The following is a 26,131-nucleotide window of genomic DNA, read 5'->3' on the forward strand; positions in this document are numbered from 1 at the left end:
TGGAGTCAGCCAGAAATGTATAACACCAGAGGAAGGTCGAATGATCCTCAACGACATCCACTCGGGGACCTGTGGCCATCATGCGTCTTCTCGGACCATCGTGGCCAAAGCATACCGAGCTGGTTTTTATTGGCCCAGAGCGAATGAAATGGCGAAAGAGATAGTCGACAAGTGTGAGGGATGTCAATTTTACTCCAATATGTCACACAAGCCCGCGTCAGCTTTGAAGACTATACCACTCGTCTGGCCCTTTGCTGTATGGGGTTTGGATATGGTTGGCCCATTGAGAACAGGAAGAAGCGGTTTCACACATGTGCTGGTAGCAGTCGACAAGTTTACCAAGTGGATTGAGGCCAAACCCATCAAGAACCTCGATGTTGGTACCGCTGTCAGCTTCATCCGAGAACTGATATTCAGATATGGAGTCCCACACAGCATCATCACTGATAACGGGTCAAACTTCGATTCAGAAGAATTCAGAGCTTTCTGCACGTCTCAAGGCACGCGAGTCGACTATGCTTCAGTCGCCCATCTGCAGACGAATGGACAGGCAGAACGAGCCAACGGTTTGATTCTCAAAGGGTTGAAGCCCCGTTTGATGCGTGATCTCAAGCATGCGGCTGGTGCATGGGTTGACGAACTTCCCTCGGTGCTTTGGGGGTTAAGGACCACACCTAACCGGTCGACTGGAAGAACTCCATTCTTCTTGGTCTACGGAGCTGAAGCAGTCTTGCCGAGTGATCTTCTCCACAACGCTCCCCGAGTCGAGCTCTACACCGAAGCTGAAGCAGAACAAGCGCGGCAGGACGCAGTCGACCTTTTAGACGAAGAAAGAGAGATGGCTCTGATCAGATCGACCATTTATCAACAAGACTTGCGTCGCTTCCACGCCAAAAACGTGAAGAGTCGAGCCTTCCAGGAAGGAGACTTAGTTCTCCGAGTGGACCAGCAGAAACCACACAAGCTTGCTCCTTCTTGGGAAGGTCCCTTCATCGTCACCAAGTTTCTCCACAATGGAGCATACCGTCTTTACAATGTCGAACATCAGATCGACGAGCCCCGAGCTTGGAACGCGGAGCTTCTCCGCCCCTTTTACACTTAAGTATTCACTCGGATGAGTTGTAATAAAAGTACTCCTGTAGTTTATTTATCAAAGACAAGAGCTTTATAGTTTTCCCAGTGATTGTTATTACTTTTGTCCATATAAAACAATCCCCCAGTGGGTGGCTTAGCTGCGAATCCGATTCGCCTAAGTCTGTAAAAACAAATCCTAACCGAGTGGTGAGTCAGTCTCCCACACGAAGGCTTAGCTGCGAAATCCATTTCGCCTAAGATAAATAAAATCCTACCGAGTGGTAAGCCAGCCTTCCGCTCGGAGGCTTAGCTGCAGTCCAAGTACTCGCCTAAGATAAATAAAATCCTACCGAGTGGTAAGCCAGCCTTCCACTCGGAGGCTTAGCTGCAGTCCAAGTACTCGCCTAAGATAAATAAAATTCTACCGAGTGGTAAGCAAGCCTTCCACTCGGAGGCTTAGCTGCAGTCCAAGTACTCGCCTAAGATAAATAAAATCCTACCGAGTGGTAAGCCAGCCTTCCACTCAGAGGCTTAGCTGCAGTCCAAGCACTCGCCTAAGATAAATAAAAACCTACCGAGTGGTAAGCCAGCCTTCCACTCGGGGGCTTAGCTGCAGTCCAAGAACTCGCCTAAGTACAAGTTCAACATGCGTTCTGCAAGAAGGACGAGGTGCAGGTCGACTGCTACCCTCTCCTTCCGGGCTGCGCCACCAATTCAAAAATCCTACCGAGTGGAGAGCAGACCTCCCACTCGGAGGCTTAGCTGCAGACCAGTGCTCGCCTAAGTGTCCGAAATCCTACCGAGTGGAGAGCAGACCTCCCACTCAGAGGCTTAGCTGCAGCCCAGTGCTCGCCTAAGTGTCTGAAATCCTACCGAGTGGAGAGCAGACCTCCCAGTCGGGGCTTAGCTGCAGCCCAGTGCTCGCCTAAGTGTCTGAAATCCTACCGAGTGGAGAGCAGACCTCCCACTCGGGGGCTTAGCTGCAGCCCAGCGCTCGCCTAAGAATCTAAAATCCCACCGAGTGGAGAGCAGACCTCCCACTCGGGGGCTTAGCTGCAGCCCAGTGCTCACCTAAGTGTCTGAAATCCTACCGAGTGGAGAGCAGACCTCCCACTCGGGGGCTTAGCTGCAGCCCAGCGCTCGCCTAAGAATTTGAAATCCCACCGAGTGGAGAGCAGACCTCCCACTCGGGGGCTTAGTTGCAGCCCAGTGCTCGCCTAAGAATCAGAAATCCTACCGAGTGAAGAGCAGGCCTCTCACTCGGGAGGCTTAACTGCAGCCCAGTGCTCCCCTAAGTATCTAAAATCCTACTGAGTGGAGGGCAAACCTCTCACTCGGAGACTTAGCTACAACCCAGTACTCGCCTAAGTGAATTAGGATGCAAGCCGATGGCAATAAGCGCTTTGCTTCAACCTGCAAAGGATGCCTCAAACCAAACGCAAGCATATTCAGTGACGAACCCAAGTTCGGATAATACCTAACAGAACCGAAAGTGCTCAGGCGCTAAGCCTGTTAAGGTTTATCGGTTACAAAACCCACTCGGCATACCGAGGCAAATTTAAAGTATCAAGCTCAGAAGTTTTTTACCCCTCCTGTGGAGGGCTGGAAGGTGCCACAAACTCGTCCAGATCAATTCCATCTGCAATCCGAGTGGCAGCAGCGATGAAGGTCTCCATGAAAGATCTGAAATCGTGCTTCTTGGTGTTGGCCACCCTGAGAGCCACCAGCTTGTCCTCTCTTGCATCCTTGCAGTGAACACGGACCAGAGACAGAGCAACATCCGCGCCGCTCCTAGCCGAGGACTTCTTCCACTCTTGCACTCGACTTGGGACCTCGTTCAGTCGAGTCATCAGAGACTCGAGGTCGTTCTGGAGTGTCTCTCTGGGCCAAAGTGTTGTGTCGATGCGGGAAGTTGCGACCTTCAGCCTTGCGAGATAATCGATGACGGCAGCAACACGAGATTCAAGTCGGAGCACATTCATGGCGACTTCATCTTTCACAGGAGAGTTGATGGGGTCCAGGTTTACTTCCAGTCGACCAGTCTCCTCTTCAAAGTTCTGACAAAATTCTGCAAGCACAACCACCGAGTCAAGACAAACAGTCAGAGGTTACAATTGAAATATTCGTTTGATACAAAGGATTACCTTCAAGCATGAGGAACAACTTCTTGGCGAGTCCACCCAGATAAGCCTCCAGATCATTCTTCTTTCTCTCCAACTCGCTGGCCTTGTCATTCAGGGTGGTCTTGTCGCTTTTCAGTCGAGTGACCTCCTGGTTGGCAGCATCAAGAGCAGCTTTCAGATTGGTGTTTTCTTCTTCAAGCTTAGTCACTGAAGACAGCTTCTCATCCGCTAGCCTGGTCTTCTCTAAAGCAGTTTTTTGCATCTCAGCCAAGTCAAGCTCTTGTTTCTTCAGGGCGTCCCTCACTTTGCCTACAAAATTACAGTGAGATTAGATTCGGAAACAAGTGAGAGGCAAAGGCAGTCGTCAAAAGCCTCACCAAGCATACCTTTAGCTTCCTCCTTTGCCTTCGTCAAGTTCTCTTGGGCCAGTTTCAGATCGAGCTCAAGCTGAATGTCTTTGTTCTCCAACTCAGTATAACGAGCCGCAAGGTCACAGGATTTCTACGAAGAACCAATCGACAAATGTCAAAGACAATTCACTTCCGAGTGAGTAAGGAAAAATCATAGCGTTTCTAAGACTACGGCCGAATGCAAACATTCGACCATAGTCTCGGGGACTACACCCAGTGGGTGCACTCAGCGTGCCCCCACTAGTTTCATCAAGAGTCGACCAGTCGACCAACCAAAAAAAAAGAGGCAATGTTCTTTAGACTATAGTCGACTGCCAGCAGTCGACCATAGTCTCGGGGACTACACCCAGTGGGTGCACTTAGCGTGCCCCCATCGGTATATGAATCTATTCGACCTTGTCGAGTAAAGAAAAACTCAAAGCATAAAGACTATGGTCGACTGCCAGCAGTCCACCATAGCCTTGGGGACTACACCCAGTGGGTGCACTCAGCGTGCCCCCACCGGTCTATGAATCTATTCGACCTTGTCGAGTAAAGAAAAAAAACCAAAAACATCAAGACTATGGTCGACTGCCAGCAGTCCACCATAGCCTTGGGGACTACACCCAGTGGGTGCACTCGGCGTGCCCCCACTAACCCGGAATTTCAATCGACACACACCCAGTGGGTGTAAGACAGACTCTAGGAATTTCAGAAAGAAGAACAGGCAGTGACCGACTGACCTGAACATTACTCTGGAGTGCTGAACTGGCGTCATAGGCTGCCTGGCTGGCTTCTCGAATTGCCTTCACTTGCTCCATCATGACCCCCGCTTGGCGTATCGCTTCTCTAGCAGCACTGGCTTGGTCTTCTGGAACAGGGTAGGTGGAGAAAAGCGAGGGTTGAGCAGCACCCGATGACGAAGGGCGATCACTCGTCAACGGCACCACGAAGGTTACGTGGGTCGAGTGACATTGTCTCCCTCCACGACCAGCGTCTCAGGTGCTGGCACATCCCGAGTCGCCTTACCAGCAGGCGTTTTCTTGCTCCTCCTTTGCCTCGGTGGTTCTTCGTTGTCGTCGTCAGGAAGGTCAATAACAATGTTAGATGAAGCTGCAGAAAGAATCAAAATTAGAGACAATAAGTCAGTCGACTGAAAAAGGCGTCACAAGAATCATACCTGGTTGCGAGGTAACAGCATCCTCCATCTCGTGGTCTTCAGCCTTGGCCGAAGTTTCAGAAGTAGCAGCGCTGCAGTTCCAAAAGCCAGTCGATTGGCCCATGAGTCGACCAAGAACAAGTTCATGAAACAGGGAAAGCTCAAAACTACCATTACCCTGAGATAGTGGGGATCACCATCTTCATCTTCGGCAAGACCTTCGCGGGCTTCGATGGTACCACTCGAGATTGCTTCGGAGCCTTCTCAGTCGGCGCCGGAGAAGTGGTCCGAGGGCGCTTGGTCGACTGGGAAGCGGTCGCGACCCCCTTACCCTGCTCAGTCGCTGGATCATGGGCAAGCTTCGAGCGTCTTTCCGAGCGGGGAGGTGCAACTTCCTCCTCCTCCTCCTCTTCCTCCTCCTCACCAGAATTGTCACCCTCGTCGTCGTCAGCATCTGAATCCCACTCCTCCGGGCTTTCGCCCCCGCTTCCTTCCCCCTCCTCAGTCGGCGTCTGCGCCCCATTGGGCATCGAGTACAATTCAGTGGTGGCCTGTCAGACAAGCAACAAAGCAAGACAAAGATCAACCGACCAATTCGCGACAAAGCAGAATGGATGAAACAAATTTACACTCGGAGATAAGCGGCCATACCTTGTCCGGCGTATAGGTACAGTCGAGTGGCGGGATCCTCCTCGCCCCTCGAGGGTTGTCCTTGTTCCCTGTGATGGCGGCCACCCACCTCTCCAGCGTAGCGTCGTCGACTACCTCTGGATGGACCCGAGTGGTGTCTTCAGTACCGCAGTACAGCCACATCGGGTGGCCTCGGTACTGGAGCGGTTGGATACGCCGCCTAAGGAAGACTTCCAAAAGATCCATGCCCGTCACTCCGTCCCGAACGAGTTGGACCACGCGCTCCACCAACATTTTTACCTCGGCTTTCTCCTCAGGAAGCACCTTCAGAGAAGACGGTTTGTCCACTCGGACCATGGAGAACGGAGGGAGACCAGTCGACTGCCCCGGTGTCGACTCGTCTTGGCAGTAGAACCAAGTCGACTGCCACCCTCTGACCGACTCAGGAAGGGTCATGGCCGGGAAAGTGCTCTTATTCCTCAACTGGATCCCAAGACCCCCGCACATCTGTATAACCTTGGTCCTCTCATCACCCGGGCTCGCCTTTTTTACTGTCTGTGACCGATAGGTGAATATGTGCTTGAAGAGACCCCAGTGCGGTCGATAACCCAGGAAGTTCTCGCACATGGACACAAAGGCAGCAAGATAGGCGATGGAATTGGGATTGAAATGGTGGAGTTGCGCCCCAAAGAAATTCAGAAACCCACGGAAGAACACACTCGGCAGCAGAGAAAAACCACGATCTACGTGAGTGGCTAAGAGAACGCACTCACCCTCCTGTGGCTGCGGTTGACACTCGGACCCCGGGAGCCTCGCTGACCCGTGGGGGATCAGTCCCTCATCGGCCAGGTCGTCGAGGTCCTTTCCAGTGATGGTCGAGCGGATCCAATCCCCTTGGACCCAACCCTTCGGCAGGCGGGACCTCGACGAAGATCCGCCCCGGCTGGACGGTCTCCCCTTCGCTTGCCCTGCCACCGTCGCCTTCTTCGCGCGCTCTAGAGCCACCGTCTTCTCCTTCACCATTATCGCCGGCGAAGCGCTCGAGAGGTGGATAAGGCGGAGGTAGGAGCAGGCGCCGTGGGCGGAGGCAGAGAGGGAAGAGAGGAAAATGGGGAGGCACTGTTCAAAAATTCACCCCCGACGCTTTATATAAGGGCGCTTCCGAGTGGCTGACGAGTGGGTCCGAGCAGATCTGTCACATCCCGAAACAGTCGCACACGTACGATACGTGGCGAAAAAGGCGGCGCGGAAATCGAGGCGTCCATGCCTTATCCCGCCCGATTGCCGCGGATCGCCCCGCTTCGCGCGCTTCCCAAATTTCAGATCCCGCAAAATCCGCTAACAGCAGATCAATCTGTCAGACGATATCCTTCCCGCGATCCGTCGCTCGGAAGTTCACCAAAGTTCAAAAGTTCACTCGACAAAAGATAAGAATGGATCAAGGCGACTGAAGTAAAAGTCGACGCCAACGCCGAAAGAAGAATCGCCGATCCAAGATACGACATAATCAAAGTACAGTAAACAAGTCGGAGAAAATCGTCAACTCCTTCCTCACTCGAACCTCGATCCATTCGGGGGCTAATGATGAGGTTATGTACCTAGGGTAGGGTCATGGACCTATCTAGGATACCATGCCCAAGGACATCATCATACGAAGCTACCTTCCAGTCGACCAAGAGAAGTTCCACTCGACCAAGGGAGACTCCACTCGACTGGCTAGAAGACACTCGACCATGAAGACGCACTCGACCATCAGAAGTTCAGGATCTATGCTGCATCCAAACGGTCTGTAATTAAATAGTCTTAATGGTCATGATGACACTTTATGTAGGGCGTTACCAGTAACGCCCAGCCTTAATGTACTTTAACCCTCCTCTACGTGGGCTGGCTGGGGTCCTGGCGTCCTCTATATAAGCCACCCCCCTCCACTGGTAGAAGGGTTCGCACCCTTGTAACTCATACACACAGAGATCAGTCGACCGCCTCCTGGCTCCGAGACGTAGGGCTGTTACTTCCTCAGAGAAGGGCCTGAACTCGTTAAACACTCGTGTGTACAACTTCTCCATAGCTAGGACCTTGCCTTCTCATACTTACCCCCCATTCTACTGTCAGACTTAGAACCATGACACCACATACATCAATATGTATGATTTCCAATAAATCTGTTGCTCGCTCCATTGTTTCGGAGAACGGCGTTTTAGTCATCTTGCCCAAAAGGCACGGTTCGCAAGCATCAAATGATTCATAACCAAGTGATTCCAAAAATCCATCTATATGAAGTTTCTTCATGCGCTATACACCGATATGACCCAAACAGCAGTGCCACAAATAAGTTGCACTATCATTACCAACTTTGCATCTTTTGGCATCAATATTATGAATATGTGTATCACTACGATTGAGATCCAACAAACTAATTTCATTGGGTGTATGACCATCGAAGGTTTTATTCATGTAGACAGAACAACAATTATTCTCTGACTTTAAATGAATAACCGTATTGCAATAAACATGATCAAATCATATTCATGCTCAACGCAAACGCAAAATAACATTTATTTAGGTTTAACACTAATCCTAAAAGTATAGGGAGTGTGCAATGATGATCATATCAATCTTGGAACCACTTTCAACACACATCGTCACTTCACCCTCAACTAGTCTCTGTTTATTCTGTAACTCCTGTTTCGAGTTACTATTTTTTAGCAACCGAACAAGTATCAAATACCCAGGGGCTATTATAAACACTAGTAAGGTAGACATCAATAACCTGTATATCAAATATACCCTTGTTCACTTTGCCATCCTTCTTATCTACCAAATATTCAGGGCATTTCCACTTCCAGCGACCATTTCCTTTGCAGTAGAAGCACTCAGTTTCAGGCTTTGGTCCAGCTTTGGGCTTCTTCGCGGGAGTGACAACTTGCTTGCCATTCTACTTGAAGTTCCCTTTCTTTCCCTTTGCCCTTTTCTTGAAACTAGTGGTCTTGTCAATCGTCAACACTTGATGCTCTTTCTTGATTTCTACCTTCGTCGATTTCAACATCACGAAGAGCTCGGGAATCATTTTCGTCATCCCTTGCATACTATAGTTCATCATTAAGTTCTAGTAACTTGGTGATGGTGACTAGAGAACTCTATCAATCACTATCTTATCTGGAAGATTATCTCCCACTTGATTCAAGCGATTGTAGTACTCATACAATCTGAGCACATGCTTACTAGTTGAGCAATTCTCCTCCATCTTTTAGCTATAGAACTTATTGGAGTCTTCATATCTCTCAACTCGGGTATTTGCTTGAAATATTAACTTCAGCTCCTGGAACATCTCATATGGTCCATGATGTTCAAAACGTCTTTGAAGTCCTGATTCTAAGCTGTTAAGCATGGTGCACTAAACTATCAAGTAGTCATTATATTGAGCTAGCCAAACGTTCATAATGTCTGTATCTGCTCCTGCAATAGGTGTGTCACCTAGTGGTGCATCAAGGACATAATTCTTCTGTGCAACAATGAGGATAAACCTCAGATCACGGACCCAGTCCGCATCATTGCTACTATTATCTTTCAACTTAGTTTTCTCTAGGAACACATATAAAACATAGGGAAGCCACAACTCGAGCTATTGATCTACAACATTATTTGCAAAATACTATCAAGACTAAGTTCATAATAAATTAAAGTTCAATTAATCATATTACTTAAGAACTCCCACTTAGATAGACATCCTTCTAATCATCTAAATGATCACGTGATCCAAATCAACTAAACCATAACCGATCATCACGTGAAATGGAGTAGTTTTTAATGATGAACATCACTATGTTGATCATATCTACTATATGATTCACGCTCGACCTTTCGGTCTCAGTGTTCCCAGGCCATATCTGCATATGCTAGGCTCGTCAAGTTTAACCCGAGTATTTTGTGTGTGCAAAACTAGCTTGCACCTGTTGTAGATGAACATAGAGCTTATCACACCCGATCATCACGTGGTGTCTCGACACGATGAACTTTGGCAACGGTGCATACTGAGGGAGAACACTTTTACCTTGAAATTTAGTGAGAGATCATCTTATAATGCCACCCTCAATCAAAGCAAAATAAGATGCATAAAGGATAAACATCACATGCAATCAATATAAGCGGTATGATATGGCCATCATCATCTTGTGCTTGTGATCTCCATCTCCGAAGCACCGTCATGATCACCATCGTCACTGGCGCGACACCTTGATCTCCATCGTAGCATCGTTGTCGCCTCACCAACTATTGCTTCTACGACTATCTCTACCGCTTAGTGATAAAGTAAAGCAATTACAGAGTGATTGCATTGCATACAATAAAGCGACAACCATATGGCTCCTGCCAGTTGTCGATAACTTTGTTACAAAACATGATCATCTCATACAATAAAATTTAGCATCATGTCTTGACCATATCACATCACAACATGCCCTGCAAAAACAAGTTAGACGTCATCTACTTTATTGTTGCAAGTTTTACGTGGCTGCTACGGGCTGAGCAAGGACCGTTCTTACCTACGCATCAAAATCACAACGATATTTCGTCAAGTTAGTGATGTTTTAACCTTCTCAAGGACCGGGCGTAGCCACACTCGGTTCAACTAAAGTTGAAGAAACTGACACCCGCCAGCCACCTATGTGCAAAGCACGTCGGTAGAACCAGTCTCGCGTAAGCGTACGCATAATGTCGGTCCGGGCCGCTTCATCCAACAATACCGCCGAACCAAAGTATGACATGCTAGTAAGCAGTATGACTTGTATCGTCCACAACTCACTTGTGTTCTACTCGTGCGTATAACATCTATGCATAAAACCTGACTCTGATACCACTATTGAGGAACGTAGTAATTTCAAAAAAATTCCTATGCACACGCAAGATCATGGTGATGCATAGCAACGAGCGGGGAGAGTGAGTCCACGTACCCTCGTAGACCGAAAGCGGAAGTGTTAGCACAACGCGGTTTATGTAGTCGTACGTCTTCACAATCCGACCGATCCAAGTACCGAACGTACAACATCTTCGAGTTCAGCACACGTTCAGCTCGATGACGTCCCGCGAACTCTGATCCAGCAGAGCTTCGCGGGAGAGTTCCGTCAGCACGACGACATGATGACGGTGATGACGTTGCTACCGACGCAAGGCTTCGCCTAAGCACCGCTACGATATGACCGAGGTGGAATATGGTGGAGGGGGGCACCGCACACGGCTGGGAGAGATCAACAGGTCAACTTGTGTGTCCATGGGGTGCCCCTTGCCTCAGTATATAAAGGAGGAGAGGAGGGGAGGGGCCGGCCCTCTCTATGGCGCGCCCTGGGGAGTCCTACTGATGAGCACATGGGTACATCATACATGACATTTCAAAAGAGTGCACAATTTAGTTGGAAAGAATTACTAAGCCGAATCACGCAAACATATGGACAGGTGAACGCTAACTTAAGTTCATACTATAATCTTGAATACATGGCTGCACTTTCATCTCCATTGTTGTTGGTTGAACTTAGATATCACAAGGAAGAAACCCAACAACCTATGAGCTCTTGAAGCAACCGCTTTGGAGGAACAAGTTTGGAGAAAACAAGTCTCAAGTGAAGTTGATGCTGTCAGTTTTTACCTCTGATGTTTTGGTGTGCAACCCATATGGTGGAGAGACGGGGCCATAGGGGTACATCAACAGAAGCTAAATCAAATTATCTTTCCAATGCAAAAAACCTCACATCATTTGGAGTTGTGAGTCAAAAGTTCTAGTCATTCTCGTGGAAGGTGTCCAGGCTGTCAAGACTTCGCAAATTTCCGAGGAGCTCTCCAACAACTCCCAAAGTTGACTGCTTCTTCACCCAAGAAAGCAATGCAAACCTGTTTACTTTTGAAATCATTTTCACACCTAGCTTAGGGGGGTTGTCCCTGCTATAAAACCCCATCTCCCCCATCCTCTAGAAAAATCTTTTGTCAAACCATTCAGCTACAAGCTTATGCAGTAAGACTGCTAGAGAGATCCGAGAGATCTTGCTACCTTTGCTCTTGTGAGTTCATTCGGATTCGCGAGAAGGAGCCTCTGGTTCCCCCTAGTTCGTGCTCTACGGTTCCGGCCGTTTTGTGTGGATTAATCCCGGTTTGTGGTTCTGCGATTGTTCGGACAGCGGGTTGGAGTTCTTGTAGTTTCGGCCAGCCATCCCCAAGTATGGGTTGCATCCAACCTTGGCAGGTATAAAGCTAGTTATCCCGGCTGCTTGCAGCTAGTTATCCCTCCCGATTTGATACTACGACGTGAAGATCGGGCCACACTCGGGCGTGAACTCGTTCATCGGGTTCCCACCTATCACCTACTCCCACCGGGAGTAGGATTCCCCCTCCATGTAGTAGGAGTAGGAGTCAAGAAAAGGGAAGAGAGAAGAGAAGGAAGGAGGGGGCGCAGCCCCTCCCCCTAGTCCAATTCGGACTAGGCCTTGGGGGGGGGCGCAGCCTTCCCTCTCTCTTTCCCCTAAAGCCCAATAAGGTACATATACTCCCCACGAATTCCCGTAACTCTCTGGTACTCTGATAAATGCCCGAATCACTCAGAACCTTTCCGATGTTCGAATATAGTCGTCCAATATATCGATCTTTATGTCTCAACCATTTCGAGACTCCTCGTCATGTCCCAAATCTCATCCGGGACTCTGAACTACCTTCGGTACATCAAAACACATAAACTCATATTACCGATCGTCACCGAACTTTAAGCGTGCGGACCCTATGGGTTCGAGAACTATGTAGACATGACCGAGACACGTTTCTGGTCAATAACCAATAGCGGAACCTGGATGCTCATATTGGCTCCCGCATATTCTACGAAGATCTTTATCGGTCAAATCGCATAACAACATATGTTGTTCCCTTTGTCATCGGTATGTTACTTGCCCGAGATTCGATCGTCGCTATCTCAATACCTAGTTCAATCTTGTTACTGACAAGTCTCTTTACTCGTTCCGTAATGCATCATCCCGCAACTAACTCATTAGTCACATTGCTTGCAAGGCTTATAGTGATGTGCATTACCGAGAGGGCCCAGAGATATCTTTCCGACAATCGGAGTGACAAATCCTAATCTCGAAATACGCCAACTCAACAAGTACCTTCAGAGACACCTGTAGAGCACCTTTATAATCATTCAGTTATGTTGTGATGTTTGGTAGCACACAAAGTGTTCCTCCGGTAAACGGGAGTTGCATAATCTCATAGTCATAGGAACATGTATAAGTCATGAAGAAAGCAATAGCAACATACTAAACGATCAAGTGCTAAGCTAACGGAATGGGTCAAGTCAATCACATCATTCTCTAATGATGTGATCCCGTTAATCAAATGACAACTCATGTCTATGGCTAGGAAACTTAACCATCTTTGATTCAACGAGCTAGTTAAGTAGAGGCATAATAGTGACACTTTGTTTGTCTATGTATTCACACATGTACTAAGTTTCCGGTTAATACAATTCTAGCATGAATAATAAACATTTATCATGAAATAAGGAAACAAATAATAACTTTATTATTGCCTATAGGGCATATTTCCTTCACTTTCTTCAAGAAATGTTGGCCCACTATCAAGTTTGACCTGATGCAGGCCGTCCATTCATTCAACAATTTGCATTCGGCTAACCTTCATTGGCTCAACTCCACGAACATCGTGCTTCTCCCCAAAAAAATGGGGCGGAGGTGATCACCGACTACAGGCCTATAAGCCTCATCCACGTCATTCCCAAGATCATTGCGAAAGTCCTTGCTTTGAGGATTGGCCCTCATCTCCAACGCTCGGAGTGCTTTCATCAAAAGGAGATGCATCCATGACAACTTTATGTATGTCAGGAGCTTTGCCCGCCGACTCCATAAAAGCAAAACGTCGGCCCTGCTATTCAAGCTTGACATCCGCAAGGCATTCGATTCGGTCAAATGGGAGTACATTATCGACCTCCTGCGGCGGAGGGGATTTCCACCGTGCTTTCGGGAGTGGATCACCGCCTTGCTCCGTTCTTCTTCCTCACGGATCCTCCTCAACGGGGTCCTAGGCCCTATTATCAAGAACGGTCGTGGCTTTTGGCAGGGAGATACGATCTCGCCGTTGCTCTTCGCCATTGCCATCGACCCATTGCAATAAATCCTCGAGCTCGCGACCCAGCGTGGGTTGTTACACAAGCTTAGAGGGCGGCGTGCGATGCTCCGCACATCCCTATATGCCGACGACGTTGCGGTCTTCATGGCTCCTATTAAGGAAGATATCGACAACTTTGCTCAGATCCTCACCTACTTTGGCAAGGTTACTGGCCTTTGCACAAACTTTCAGAAAAGCTCGGTCGTCCCAATCCGATGTGGAGGTACCAACTTGGACCATATCCTTGCAGCCTTGCCGGCCTCCCAAGCTTCTTTTCCCATCAAGTACTTGGGGCTGCCTTTATCGGTTCGGCAGCTGAGGCGCGTCGACTTCTAATTTCTTGAGGACAAGGTGGCGGCCAGGCTGGTGCCATGGGACAGGGAGAATATTACTACCATTGGAAGAGGGGCGCTTGTCAAGTCCGTGCTCACCGCTCAGGTCATTTACCACATCATCGCCCTTAAGCCTCCCGTGGGCACCCTGCTAAACATCACAAAGTTGGAGAGGGCTTTCCTATGGGCGGGCACCAATAAGACAACTGGGGCCAAGTGTAAGGTTAACTAGAGCTCAGTCTGTCGACCGACTGACCTCGGAGGGCTTGGCGTCCTAGACTTGGCCAAGTTTGCGAGAGCCCTCCGGCTTAGATGGCTGTGGTTCGAGTGGATTGAGCCTTCCAATATGTGGATTGGAATGGACAACCCCTGTGACGAGCTTGACCAAGATCTATTCTATGCCTCTACGCGCATCACCATTGGCAACGGGGCATGTGCGCCATTTTGGGACTCCTCTTGGGTTAATGGCGAGAAACCTTCCAGCATAACACCTCTCATCTTCGAGGCTTCCACGAGGAAGAAATGGAAGGTCCGGGAGGCCATGCATGCGGACGCGTGGCTGTCCAAAATCAAGCTCCCCATCAACTGGACAATGGACCACACCCGACAGCTCGTTACTCTATGGGCTCGGTTGAGGGCCATCACCCTTGCGGTGGACGCTGACGACACCATCTCTTGGAAGCATACCAACAGCGGAATCTACTCCGCCACCTCGGCATACAGTGCACAACTGCTTGGGACAGTCAACTCGCCCTTGGGCTTCGCCGTTTGGAAAGTCTCCCCCCCCCAAGATGAAATTCTATGCTTGGCTGGCAATTCAAAGCCGAGTTTGGACGGCGGATAGATTGGAGAGGAGAGGATGGCGGAACTGTGGCCTATGCCCACTCTACAAGCAGACAATGGAAACGGTGGGCCACATCTTCTTCAAGTGCCGCTACTCCGTTAGGCTTTGGGGCATGATCAAGGGTTGGCTCAAGCTCGACTACCTCGACATCTCATCCTGGACAGCGATGCATTCCATCAAGGAATGGTGGCCTAACATGTCGGCCAAGAACATGCCCAACCGAAAAGCAATGCTTCTCTTACTACGCTGACCTGCTGGACCATCTGGTGCGACTTTCGCTTTTTTTGTAAAAGCAACTCTAAACTCCTTCTTAATTAATGGATGAAGCAAAGCTTTTGCCTCCGTTTCAAAAAAAAACATTTGCCCCAGTTGGACTCCTATTCAACTTATCATCCAGGAAGAACTTGATCACCTCCAACAGCTAGTCAATGTCCCCTTTACTATGGAAATCATCATCTTGGTTTGCTGGGTTGTTTGGACTACAAGGAATGATTTCGTTTTTAAAGGGGTTCCACCAAACATATATAACTGCAGGAAGAAGTTCAAAAAGGAGCTAAAGTGGATCAGTTATAGGTCCGAAAGGAAAGCATACAGTTCTTTTGGAGACTCGATTAATGCCTTCAGATAAAACCAAAGGCAGCTCAGATGTAGCTCTGCATCTTCTGTACTTGTATTTGTACTTGTTCTTTTCTTTTGGTTTGTCTTTCCCTAGTTAGCTCTGTTTTCTTTGTTTCATGTATAGCTCTGTATAGTCATTTCTTTCTTTGGTACAGTTCTTTTTTTTCTTTTTGGACCTATTTGTATTGTTTTGCCCAAAATTAACAAAAAATACGCAGTAGAGCCCTGTTGTTTCCATAATAAAAATGGCATAGATTGACACGCAAAATAAATCGTCCTGCAGACGCAATCGGATGGCGATTGGCGCAGCTGGAGCGCACTCCAGGTAAAATGGAAAAATTCCATCTAACTTTTGTGGAAAAGGAAAATCGGAGCCCAACGGCAACGGGTACTGCGCGACCCACCCACCCAAGCCCTAGCCCTAGCCCTAACGGCGTACTGCGCGTCTCGAACTTTCTGCCTCGCCCATTTTCTAACCTATCCCCTCTCTGAGTCACCACTCGTACCGAACGGCAGAAAACAGAGCACACAACTTCCCCCACCAGACGCCGCAAACTTCCCCCAAAATCCCCAAATCGGCTCGGACGCGCATCGAATCGAGGTAAGGTGCACCATGATTAGTTTGCTAATCTCGATTTCCTGCTTGTTTGGTTTCGTGGGGAATCGCTGCGTGTGCCCAAATTTTAGGGGAAAGTTTCAGCGCATCTGAGGTCAATCAGGTCGGCTGTAGGTTCTGATACGTGCGGTTTCTCCCTCTAGCTTGGTGGATCTCGCGATTCGAGTTCTGCTACTTAGCCACTCATGATCTCTCACAGGGTTCCCTGATTTTGATAGCCTAGCTTGTTTTTCTTTAGTGTACGGGCGCCATAGTATGAGTTATGAGGGCTGCTATAGTAATAAGTTCTTCGTGTGTCGCGGTTACTGCTGTTGGTGAGGTCCAGTGAGCCGAGTGAAGTGCCGCTAGGGTTTGTAGCCGCGACACAAGCTTATCTGTGAAGTCAAATCACGAAAAGAGATTCTAAACGGTTCTATGAATCCTGGGGCGTTTGCACGCTGCCAAGTGACAAGTACTGACAGACACCATATGCATCGCTTGGTTATCAAACGAGCACGTTTCCTAATTATTATGTATTGCTTGGATGCTTATGTTCTTACTGTTTGTGATGTGGTGTACTAATTGAAGGTTATGTGTCGATTTTGCTGCAGTGAGATGAGCCGCCCGGACGACGGACATAGGTCTTTCTTCCCTGTAGGAAACCCCTTCCGGGTCATCCTCCCAGGGGGACCTCACCTGCCTCGGAAGGTCCAGGCGCTGCTCAAGTCATACGAGGATGCCCTGGCCTTGAGCTTGAGGAAGCTAAAGCCGGAGAATGCCTTGGAGGTCCTCACCTTGTCCTGGATGAGGCTTGCTGTGGATTGCTTGTCAGAGCTGCATGCCAACATAGGGACCCTGATAACCGAGCTCGAGCTGCCTGTCTCGGATTGGGATGAGAAGTGGGTGGACATTTACTTGAACAGCAGCGTGAAGCTGCTGGACATCTGCATCGCGCTGAGCTCTGAGCTCGCTCGGTTGGATCAAGGGCAGTTGCTTGTGAAGTATGTCCTGCATGTGTTGGACACCAAAAGTGGTGTGCCGTCATTGGAACAGCTCAAGCGAGCTGAGGTATCATTGAAGGAGTGGATGGACAAAGTGGACACATCGCGCCCAAGGCTCGACAGCTGCTCAACGGCCTTGCAGGAACTTGCTGGGAGCCTTTGTCTGATGAAGGTCAAGAATTCTGCTAAGGGGAAGGTCCTCATGAGAGCTTTGTATGGAATAGAGTCTGTGACTGTCTTCACCTGCAGCGTCTTTGTGGCCGCACTGTCAGGTAGCCCCAAGCCATTGGTGGAGTTGCATGTCCCTCAGAAATTTGGTTGGTCACAGGCCTTCAATGATCTTCATGCCACCATCAGTGGGGAAGTCAAAAGGCGATTGTCCAGAGGAAGTGTTTCAGCTGTGAAAGAGCTGGAAGAAGTTGAAGCATGTGCCAGGAAACTGCATGCATTGACTAGGACTGCTCAGCTTGAAGAAGAAAATGACAACCTGGCTTGTGCTGTCAGCCTTTCAAAGCAAATGGTGATGCCGGACATCACTGAACAGAAAGAAAAACCTGAGTGTAATCTTAAGCCAGCTGATGACAGTAGCCAGGAGTGTGAAATGACCATGATAGAAAGTAGTACTGAAGAAGGAACACAAGAAGCTGAAATTATGCAGGATACCGACTGTGGGGATAAGCTGATCTTGCTTGAGAGTATCAGTGAAGATAATAACAACATAAGTGGGACAAATGGCTTCATAGACGAGGACAACACCATCATTCCTGAGAGAACCAGTGTCTTGGAAGGCAGAGAAGAGCTGCTGGACTGTATCTCCAGCATGTCGAAAAGCGCCGAGGGGCTTCGGCTTGGGTTGGATTCGTTGTCGAAGCGTGTCGGGGACTTCTTCCAGATCGTGCTTACAGGACGTGACGCTTTGCTCTGCAATCTAAGGATGTCAGATGCAGCAAGCAAGGTCACTGAGGTTAGGTCTTGATTCGCTACGTTTCAGATGTGTATGTTCTCTGTAGGTGTGGTGTAACATGTGTATAGACGGCTTGGCAGCGCATACTTGTACACCGCTCTTCTGACATGTGGCCCCTGCTCAGCCTCAGCGGAACTAAGTCAGGGCACCATATTTCAGCGGCGATGTGCATAATCTTGGGCTGCCAGTTGTGTTGTGTGGGGTCGTAGGTTTGATAGTCCTTGTGTTCTTAGTTTTTTGTCGAGTAGAGGTAATAGTAGACAAAGTGTGCAGTATCAGTGGAATGTACAATGCCGAGAGGACAGTAACTGTTTCATATGTATGCCGAAGTGTGTTGCCAGCAATGTTAGATATGAAAGGTGCATCGTGAAGGGCAAAGCAAAATCTTTGAGGTATCTTGCATTTCCTATGATTAAACTTGTGTATTGTCATCCGTTGGGTGCTGCTCGTGCCGCAGTGTTACTCGAATCTTTAGCAACATCAGGAGGCAGAAATCACTGTTTTAACCTAAGGACGAAATCAATTCACAAACTGAACTGTTCTGAGAAAAAATTCACCCAACTGACCTTTTTATGTGGCGCCCGATAGCTAGGCGCCACACTACACTGTGCAGTGCCTAACACACAGGCGCTACACATCTGGACAGCGTGGCACCCGGAAGCCAGGCCTGGCCCCACCCCTGATGGTGCAGCGCCTAGGCGAAAGACGCTACACTATCATATGCAGCGCCTAGACGAAAGGCGCTACACATGCACTTACTAACCATCTCGGGGGCAACAGAGAGCAAGACTAAAAATTGATTGATCCACCACGCGTGGCCTGACCGGCGAGCTTAAACGCATAGGGCGCGGCGTGACCTGACATGCCATGACATGCACGGTCAGAATTTGAGTTACTACCTGCTGTGGTTGATCTGCAGGTTGGTTGGCTCAGGGGTAGAGACTGGCTGCTGGTCACGTATTTGTACACCCATGCTCCTGCGGTTAAAAGCAAGCAAGCACGGACCCTTGGACGGTCACCGCGGATCTTCTCCATCCCTGTTATGTGTCGGCCACTATGCAATCAGATCAAATGATCTTCTTAGAAAAAAAAAGCCCAGGGTATGATCAGAACGAGCATATGTGCATGGATCGATTAAATAAAAGGAATATGTAGCCAAAGATCAACAAGAGTGAGCGCGCGCTGGAGAGAGTAGTATATTTTCATTTAGTTTCGCCAGATTTTGTCTCTCTTTCAGTAACGACCAGGCATTGAGCAGTGGAGTACAACTAGCATCTAGCCAGTGTAGTTAATCAAGAATAGTGTCGGCCGGCCCGTGGTGGTAACAGTAAAATGGAAGCGCAGAGCTGTTGCTACTAGCTACTGCAGGGCAGTACGTACGTAAACAGTAAATGCGCAACAGAACTTACCAGTAGTAGGGATAGATTCATCGCATGGCATATCTACCTACTGCGAGCAAGGCAGGGCAAGTGCAGGTAGTAACTCAAATTTTGACCATGCATGTCATGTCACGCCACGCCCTATGCGTTTACAGCTCAGCCGGTCAGGCCACATGCGGTGGATCAATCTTGCAGCGCCTAGACGTTAGGCGCTACACTGTATCGTGTAGCGCCTAGCTCTCAGGCGCTGCACACTGACTTAGCAATTTTTAGCTTTGCTCTCTGTTGCCCCGAGGCGGTTAGTAAGTGCATGTGTAGCGTCTTTCGTCTAGGCGCTGCACATGATAGTGTAGCGCCTTTCGCCTAGGCGCTGCACCATCAGGGGTGGGGTCAGGCCTGGCTCCGGGGTGCCACGCTGTCCAGATGTGTAACGCCTGTGTGTTAGGCGCTGCACAGTGTAGTGTGACGCTTAGTTATCGGGCGCCACATAAAAAGGTCAGTTGGGTGAATTTTTTTCAAAACAGTTCAGTTTGTGAATTTATTTCATCCTTAGGTCAAAACAGTGATTTCTGCTACATCAGGAACCAGTGGTTCGGCCGACAAGAACCTGTTACTTCTAGTGAAAGATTCCATCCTAATTTTTTAATAGATCTCACGTTGCAGCCGCTCTCACTTCAGGCGTGCATCACGCGTCTAGGGACGCTGAAATCTGAATGGGACGATGGTCCATTTTGTAGAGTATCTTGGAAATCAAACACTATGGCTACTCTACTCTATTATGACATGCCTTGACTCTACTAAAATCTACTCTATTATAACATGGCCCTTGGATCTGGAATTTGGATCTGGAATGGACATCGCAGATCGAGCACTGTAGCAACAAAACATTGTATCTCCTCTATTATCCCTCCCCTTGCTTTCAGATGCATGGGATTGTACTCGCTCCCTTCCAAAATATAAGAACGTTTTTACATTATACTAGTGTAAAAAAGATTTTTATATTATGGACGGATCCCTCTGTCCTAAAATATAAAAACGTTTTTAACACTACACTAGTGTAAAAAAACGTTGTTATACTATGAGACAGCGGAAGTATTAAATAAACGAAGCATGCTTGTTGACGTGTTGTTATCATCGTTTCCTTTATCCAACCAGCAGTATCCGTCAAGGGAAGTAGCTTCAGCAGCACCCCACTTACTGAAAATCTGAAGCAAAGCATAGCTAAGATGAACTGACGAGACGGAGCACAACGAAGCAAGAAGCGAAGAAATCAATCACCATGGAGGCATGGCTCCTGCTCCCTGTCGCCCTCCTCCTCCCCCTCCTCATCGTCCTGCTCGCGCAGCGCGTCGCGGCCGGGGCGGGTAAAGCCAAGAACGGCAGCCACATCCCGCCTGGCCCGCTCGCCTTGCCGTTGCTCGGCAGCCTACTGTGGCTGAGGCACTCCTCAGCCGACGTGGAGCCCCTACTCCGGCGCCTCATGGTGCGGTATGGCCCCGTCGTGTCCCTGCGCGTCGGCTCCCGTCTCTCCATCTTCGTGGCCGACCGGCGAGTGGCCCACGCCGCCCTGGTTGAGCGCGGCGCCGCTCTGGCTGACCGCCCGGCGGTCACGCGCGGCCTCTTCGGCGAGACCGGCAACACAGTCGCGCGCGCCAGCTACGGGCCCGCGTGGCGCCTCCTGAGGCGCAACCTCGTCTCAGAGACGCTGCACCCGACGCGTGTCCGCCTCTTCGCGCCTGCGCGCGCCTGGGTGCGCCGCGTGCTCGCGGACAAGCTGCTGCGGGAGTCCGGCCCCGGCGTGGAGGCGGCGACCCGCGGGGTCCTGGTCATGGAGGCGTTCCGGTACGCCATGTTCTGCCTCCTCGTGCTCATGTGCTTCGGCGAGAGGCTCGACGAGGCTTCGGTGCGGGCGGTCGGCGCCGCGCAGCGCGACTGGCTCTTGTACGTCGCGCGCAAGACGAGTGTCTTCGCCTTCTGGCCGGCTGTCACCAAGCACCTTTTTCGCGGCCGTCTCAAGATGGGCCTCGCCCTGCGGCGGCGGCAGAAGGAGCTCTTCCTGCCGCTGATTGACGCGCGGTGGGAGCGCAAGAAACAGATCAACCGAGGCGCCGGCGTGGTGTTGCCGATGGCGGAGACCACGTTCGAGCACTCGTACGTGGACACCCTGCTCGACATCAAGCTCCCTGAAGAAGAGGCTGGCCGCGCGCTCACGGACGACGAGATGGTCATACTCTGTTCCGAGTTCCTTATCGCCGGAACCGACACCACCGCCACCGGGCTGCAATGGATCATGGCTGAGCTCGTCAAGAACCCGGCCATCCAGGAGAAGCTCTATGACGAGATCAGGACCACAACTGGTGGCGACCAGGCAGAGGTCTCCGAGGAGGACATCCACAAGATGCCTTACCTCAAAGCCGTCGTCCTTGAGGGACTGCGCAGGCACCCACCGGCGCACTTCGTGCTGCCGCACAAGGCGATGGAGGACATGGAGATTGACGGGTACCTGATCCCGAAGGGCGCCACTGTGAACTTCATGGTGGCCGAGATGGGCAGGGACGAGCGGGAGTGGGAGAAGCCGATGGAATTCGTGCCAGAGCGATTCTTGCCGGGCGGCGATGGCGAGGGGGTGGATGTGGCCGGCAGCAGGGAGATCAGGATGATGCCATTCGGCGTCGGGAGGAGGATCTGCGCCGGGCTCGGCGTCGCCATGCTTCACCTTGAGTACTTCGTGGCCAATTTGGTCAATGAGTTCGAGTGGCGTGAGGTTCCAGGCGACGAGGTGGACTTCGCCGAGAAGCCGGAGTTCACCGTCGTCATGGCCAACCCGCTGTGCGCGAGGTTGGTGCCCAGAAGCAGGAGCTGACGGTGCTTTAGACAATCACACTACTTGCTGAACCTGCTTGCCTGAACTGAATGTTCACATGTGTATATCTCAGTGGCTGATGTCTCATGGAATCTCATCTGATCATTTTGAGCTTCAGTTAACAGAGCAAATACCGTTCTCATCTTTATTTTAAATTAGAGTCACACCAAGGATATAAATCTAGGATTTTTTGTTTGTTTTTGCCACTCTGGCTTTTTGTCTATTTTCCTGATGCTACTCTAAAATTTGACATTTCACTTTTGTCACTTTTTCGCTTTTGACAATGTATCTCAATTATCATTCCGTGGCAAAAGCAAAGATGTCATATTAATCACCAATGAGCAATTTGTTTCTTTTGCCATGAAATTGCGATGTGTTGTCAAAAACTTTACAAAAGTGAATGTCAAGAATTAGAGTGGCATAAGGAAAATGGCAAAAGCTTGAGTGGCAAAAATAAAATTATCTCATAAATCTACTATAGTTCGGTGATTACAAACGAAGCATATTTTTATGGATCATAATGTGTTGAGTTTTTATCTGAAACCATAATGAGGTCAGGAGTTTCTTTTTATGGGAATGAGGTTTTCTTTTTTGCATCTCAACACACTTCCATTAACTTAATAGGGGGGTTACACCCGTTTTGCCAGTAACTAGTAGTGATCTAAAAAAACTTATATCACTTTATAGAGGGAGTAGAAAGGAAGTTTGGCAGCTAGAAAAAAAGAAGAAGTTTGGCAGCTAGAAAAAAAGGAAGTTTGAAATAAATATAATCCGGAGACATCGTCTCCTGCAGCTACTTGCCCGTCCAGCACAAAGATGTACTACCTTTTTTTTGCAAGTGAAAGATGTACTGCCTCATTAGCTTTCTCTTCCAACATGAACACTACTATATGTCAAATATTCGTTTCTCAAGAAAACTAGTTGCCAAACTTACTACTATCATTAGAAATTTTTGGTGGACAAGAATAAAAGAAGACCCATCCAAGATAGCTCTTTGTCTCAGGGCATGGAAGGACATGTGCACCCCAAAAGTAGAAGGGGTATTGGAGTCAAGAACATTCAAGCAGTTAACATAGGCCTAACCCTGTTAGCGGCTTGGAGAATTGCGGATGAACCACAAAGCTTCTTGTCACATGTACTTAAATATAAATATTTTCCCGTGACTTCTATTTGGAGAGCAAAAAGCAACATTCCAAAAATAAGTTTTTGGGCTTCAATTATTAAGGCAAGACACATTCTTCAAGCAAATTCAATCTATCAAATTCTTGATGGCAATTCCTCCATTTGGAGCACTCCTTGGTTTCCTCATTGGCAATCTATTTACGAGCATTTGCAAATACAATCGGGGCATTCTGTCTATCCTTCTCAGATCGAGGATTTGTGGAACCAAAATTAGAAAAACATGGAATGCTAGACTTATTTACAATCTTTTTGATCATGAGGTAGCTAGTAGCATCATGCAGGTACTGATTATTCAACAAGAGGGAACTAATCTCCTCTGCTAGAGATTGCACCCTTCAGGTAAATGCACGTCAAAATCAGCTATTAAAGCATGTCTTCAAGACTTGCAACAGTAGGGATCTACATTGCCTAGACAGGTACCTCAAGAGATTAAACAACTGCTCAAGTAGGTTTGGAAAGAGAAGACTATGGTTCCAAGGGTACTGCCTTTTGCTTAGGGGCTCTTGAGGAAAGCACTTCCAACAGGTATGAGAGCAGGGAAATATTCCAAGCTTATTAAGAAAAGTTGCATTAGATGCGATCAGGATGAAGATGACATGCATCTTTTCTTTACTTGCCCCCTTTGCTAGAGCATCTTGGGTAGCTCATGCTTGGTTTATTGAATATGAAATTCTTTCTAACAACTATGCTAGTATTGCAGAAATTATCAATGCTCTTCTTAACTCAGGGCATCCACATGCCTCTCTCATTAATATAATGACTTTTCTTTGGTGCATATGGAAAGCGAGGAATGATACTATTTTCGATAGGAAAGAGACCAAGCTTATACATGTATTCCAAATTATGCAGGCCATTCTAAATAATCAGGAGCTAACACTTCAATCACAATAAGAAGGGTAGGGTCTTAGTCAAGATGAGCATAAAGCTCACAACAACAGGATATAATGCAAGCTACTACCCCAAATTGCAAAGTCTTTATAGACGCGGCATGGAAACCTGATATACAAAACACCACACGCTAGGAACTTTCATAGAAATGACTAGTAAACATCAAGTGGTCAACATCAATATTGGTTTATCCGAGGAGCAAATCGTGTTGCCTCTCCAAGTAGAAGCTAAGACACTTCAGGTAGCTGCCCAAGTGATCACTACAATCACAAAGGAGACATCGTCTTATTCACGAACAATCAGGTTTTGGCCCAGGCCGCACAAGCAAGAGATATCCTTAAATGCCCTGGTCAGTGGGAGATTATAAGCCAATTGGCAAATCTGTTTAGCTCTACTAGTAAGGCTCAGATAACCGTTAGACACATTCCCAGGGAGCTTAATAGCAGGGATCACAACAATGAGGCTAGAGCATACTCTTTAGAATCCAATACTAGTCCTACAATGGTTTTAATAGCAGATCCCACTCAATTGATCACTGTCATATGCTTTTAAAGCTAGGCAATCTGAACATCAGACATTGTAAAACCATGTGTGACTTGTTCTTCAGATTAATGGATAGGCGCCTAAGGCGCCATCTCTTTCTCCACAAAAACACCTCTCTAAAAAAACACCGACCCACCGAAATCTTAAATTTTTGAAGAATGCTTGCTAGTTCCGATCTACCTTCTCCTCTTTGCTTTCATAGGTCAATTACACCTTGAGCGTCAGTTTCAATAAGCACATGTCGTAGTCTCATATCACATGCTAATCGCACGCCATCCTATACCACATAGGCTTCCATGGTAGAGCATTTGGTGCATGCGCAAGTCAAAGAGTCCGAGCCCGAATCAAAGCTCCGTCATTTCTATGAACAGTAGCACCTGTAGCACCCTGATGGCCAGCCACTACAAAACTTGTTTGAGATCTATGAATTTCTTTGAGATCTTTAGTTTTCTTTGCTGCATTATTCTCTTCAGTATATCCTCTCCAATCTATTAGTCTTTCTTTTGACAAATTTGATATTTGATCTCCAAGAGGGACATGTGTATGATAGTTAGTGTTAGGGCATATTTCTCCCTAAGTGGTTTTGGTGATTGATGACAATGCATTTGCGGACTAATCGTGTGCATTGAGCATTTCAGATAATTTATCATATGGCACAAGACGATTCGTGCCCCTCGGAGCTATTACGAAGACGGTGTTTTTCTTATGTTCCATTTTTGGTGGATTTGAGTCGTAGAATCATTGTACTATTAAGAGGGGGTCCGCTTCGGAATGGTTTGGGTGAAATCAACACGTACATAGTCTATTTGCACCCTCCTTCTTTCCCGGAAATTGAGCTTGTCCTTCCTCTATGCATGGGCTTTCCAAAGTCACTTAAGCGGTAGTACCGCTCTGCTCAGCAGTAGTACCGCTTAAGCGGTAGTGCCATAGTTCAGTGCTTCCAACACTTCCGCTTGTTTTTTGTGTTCTATAAATGGGTGGTAGTTGAGCGGTAGCTCAACGTGGTAGTACCGCTCTAGCGGTACCGCGGCCCTGACTACCACCCCACGACCGCAGATTTACTGGGCCTCTAACAGCTAAGCGGAAGTACTGCTCATGCGGAGCGCTAGCACCGCTCCGATAGAACTACCACTGTTCCACTACCACACGAAGTACCGCTTATATTTTGCTCTCTGGACTACTATGTCCCTCAAGCGGAAGTAGAGCGGCAGTTCCCAGCGGTAGTACCGCGCTACGCGACACTACCGCCCTGCCTTTATCTACTATCACTGGTTCCGATTGTTGCTCAACACTAGGCGGAAGTACCGTTGGTGGGTGCGGTAGTACCGCTCTGGCGGCACTACCGCCTCCCTAGCCTACTCAGTTGAATGCAACGCCTGGATCTTCCGTGTCA

The 26,131-nt window shown here is 48.5% G+C and overlaps 2 protein-coding genes across 3 annotated transcripts; both read left to right on the top strand.

The window, feature by feature from the left end:
* Positions 1 to 15,737: 15,737 nt before the first annotated feature.
* Positions 15,738 to 18,261, top strand: LOC123124982 (UPF0496 protein 4). Of its 2 annotated transcripts, none has more exons than XM_044545529.1 (2): positions 15,738 to 15,924; positions 16,530 to 18,261. In XM_044545529.1, exon 2 carries the CDS (start codon positions 16,534 to 16,536, stop codon positions 17,893 to 17,895), a length of 1,362 nt encoding a protein of 453 aa, XP_044401464.1. In that variant the 5' UTR covers positions 15,738 to 15,924; positions 16,530 to 16,533; the 3' UTR covers positions 17,896 to 18,261. The 2 variants fall into 2 exon arrangements, with proteins under 2 accessions (XP_044401464.1, XP_044401472.1); XM_044545537.1 differs by having other exon boundaries at positions 15,819 to 16,059.
* Positions 18,262 to 20,388: 2,127 nt separating this feature from the next.
* LOC123124998 (cytochrome P450 89A2) lies at positions 20,389 to 22,463 on the top strand. Its single transcript, XM_044545547.1, has one exon. The coding sequence runs from the start codon at positions 20,542 to 20,544 to the stop codon at positions 22,123 to 22,125; it is 1,584 nt and encodes a 527-aa protein (XP_044401482.1). The 5' UTR covers positions 20,389 to 20,541; the 3' UTR covers positions 22,126 to 22,463.
* The last annotated feature ends 3,668 nt before the right edge of the window (positions 22,464 to 26,131 follow it).

Source organism: Triticum aestivum, chromosome 1B (assembly GCF_018294505.1).
Source record: "Triticum aestivum cultivar Chinese Spring chromosome 1B, IWGSC CS RefSeq v2.1, whole genome shotgun sequence".
Taxonomy (NCBI): domain Eukaryota; kingdom Viridiplantae; phylum Streptophyta; class Magnoliopsida; order Poales; family Poaceae; genus Triticum; species Triticum aestivum.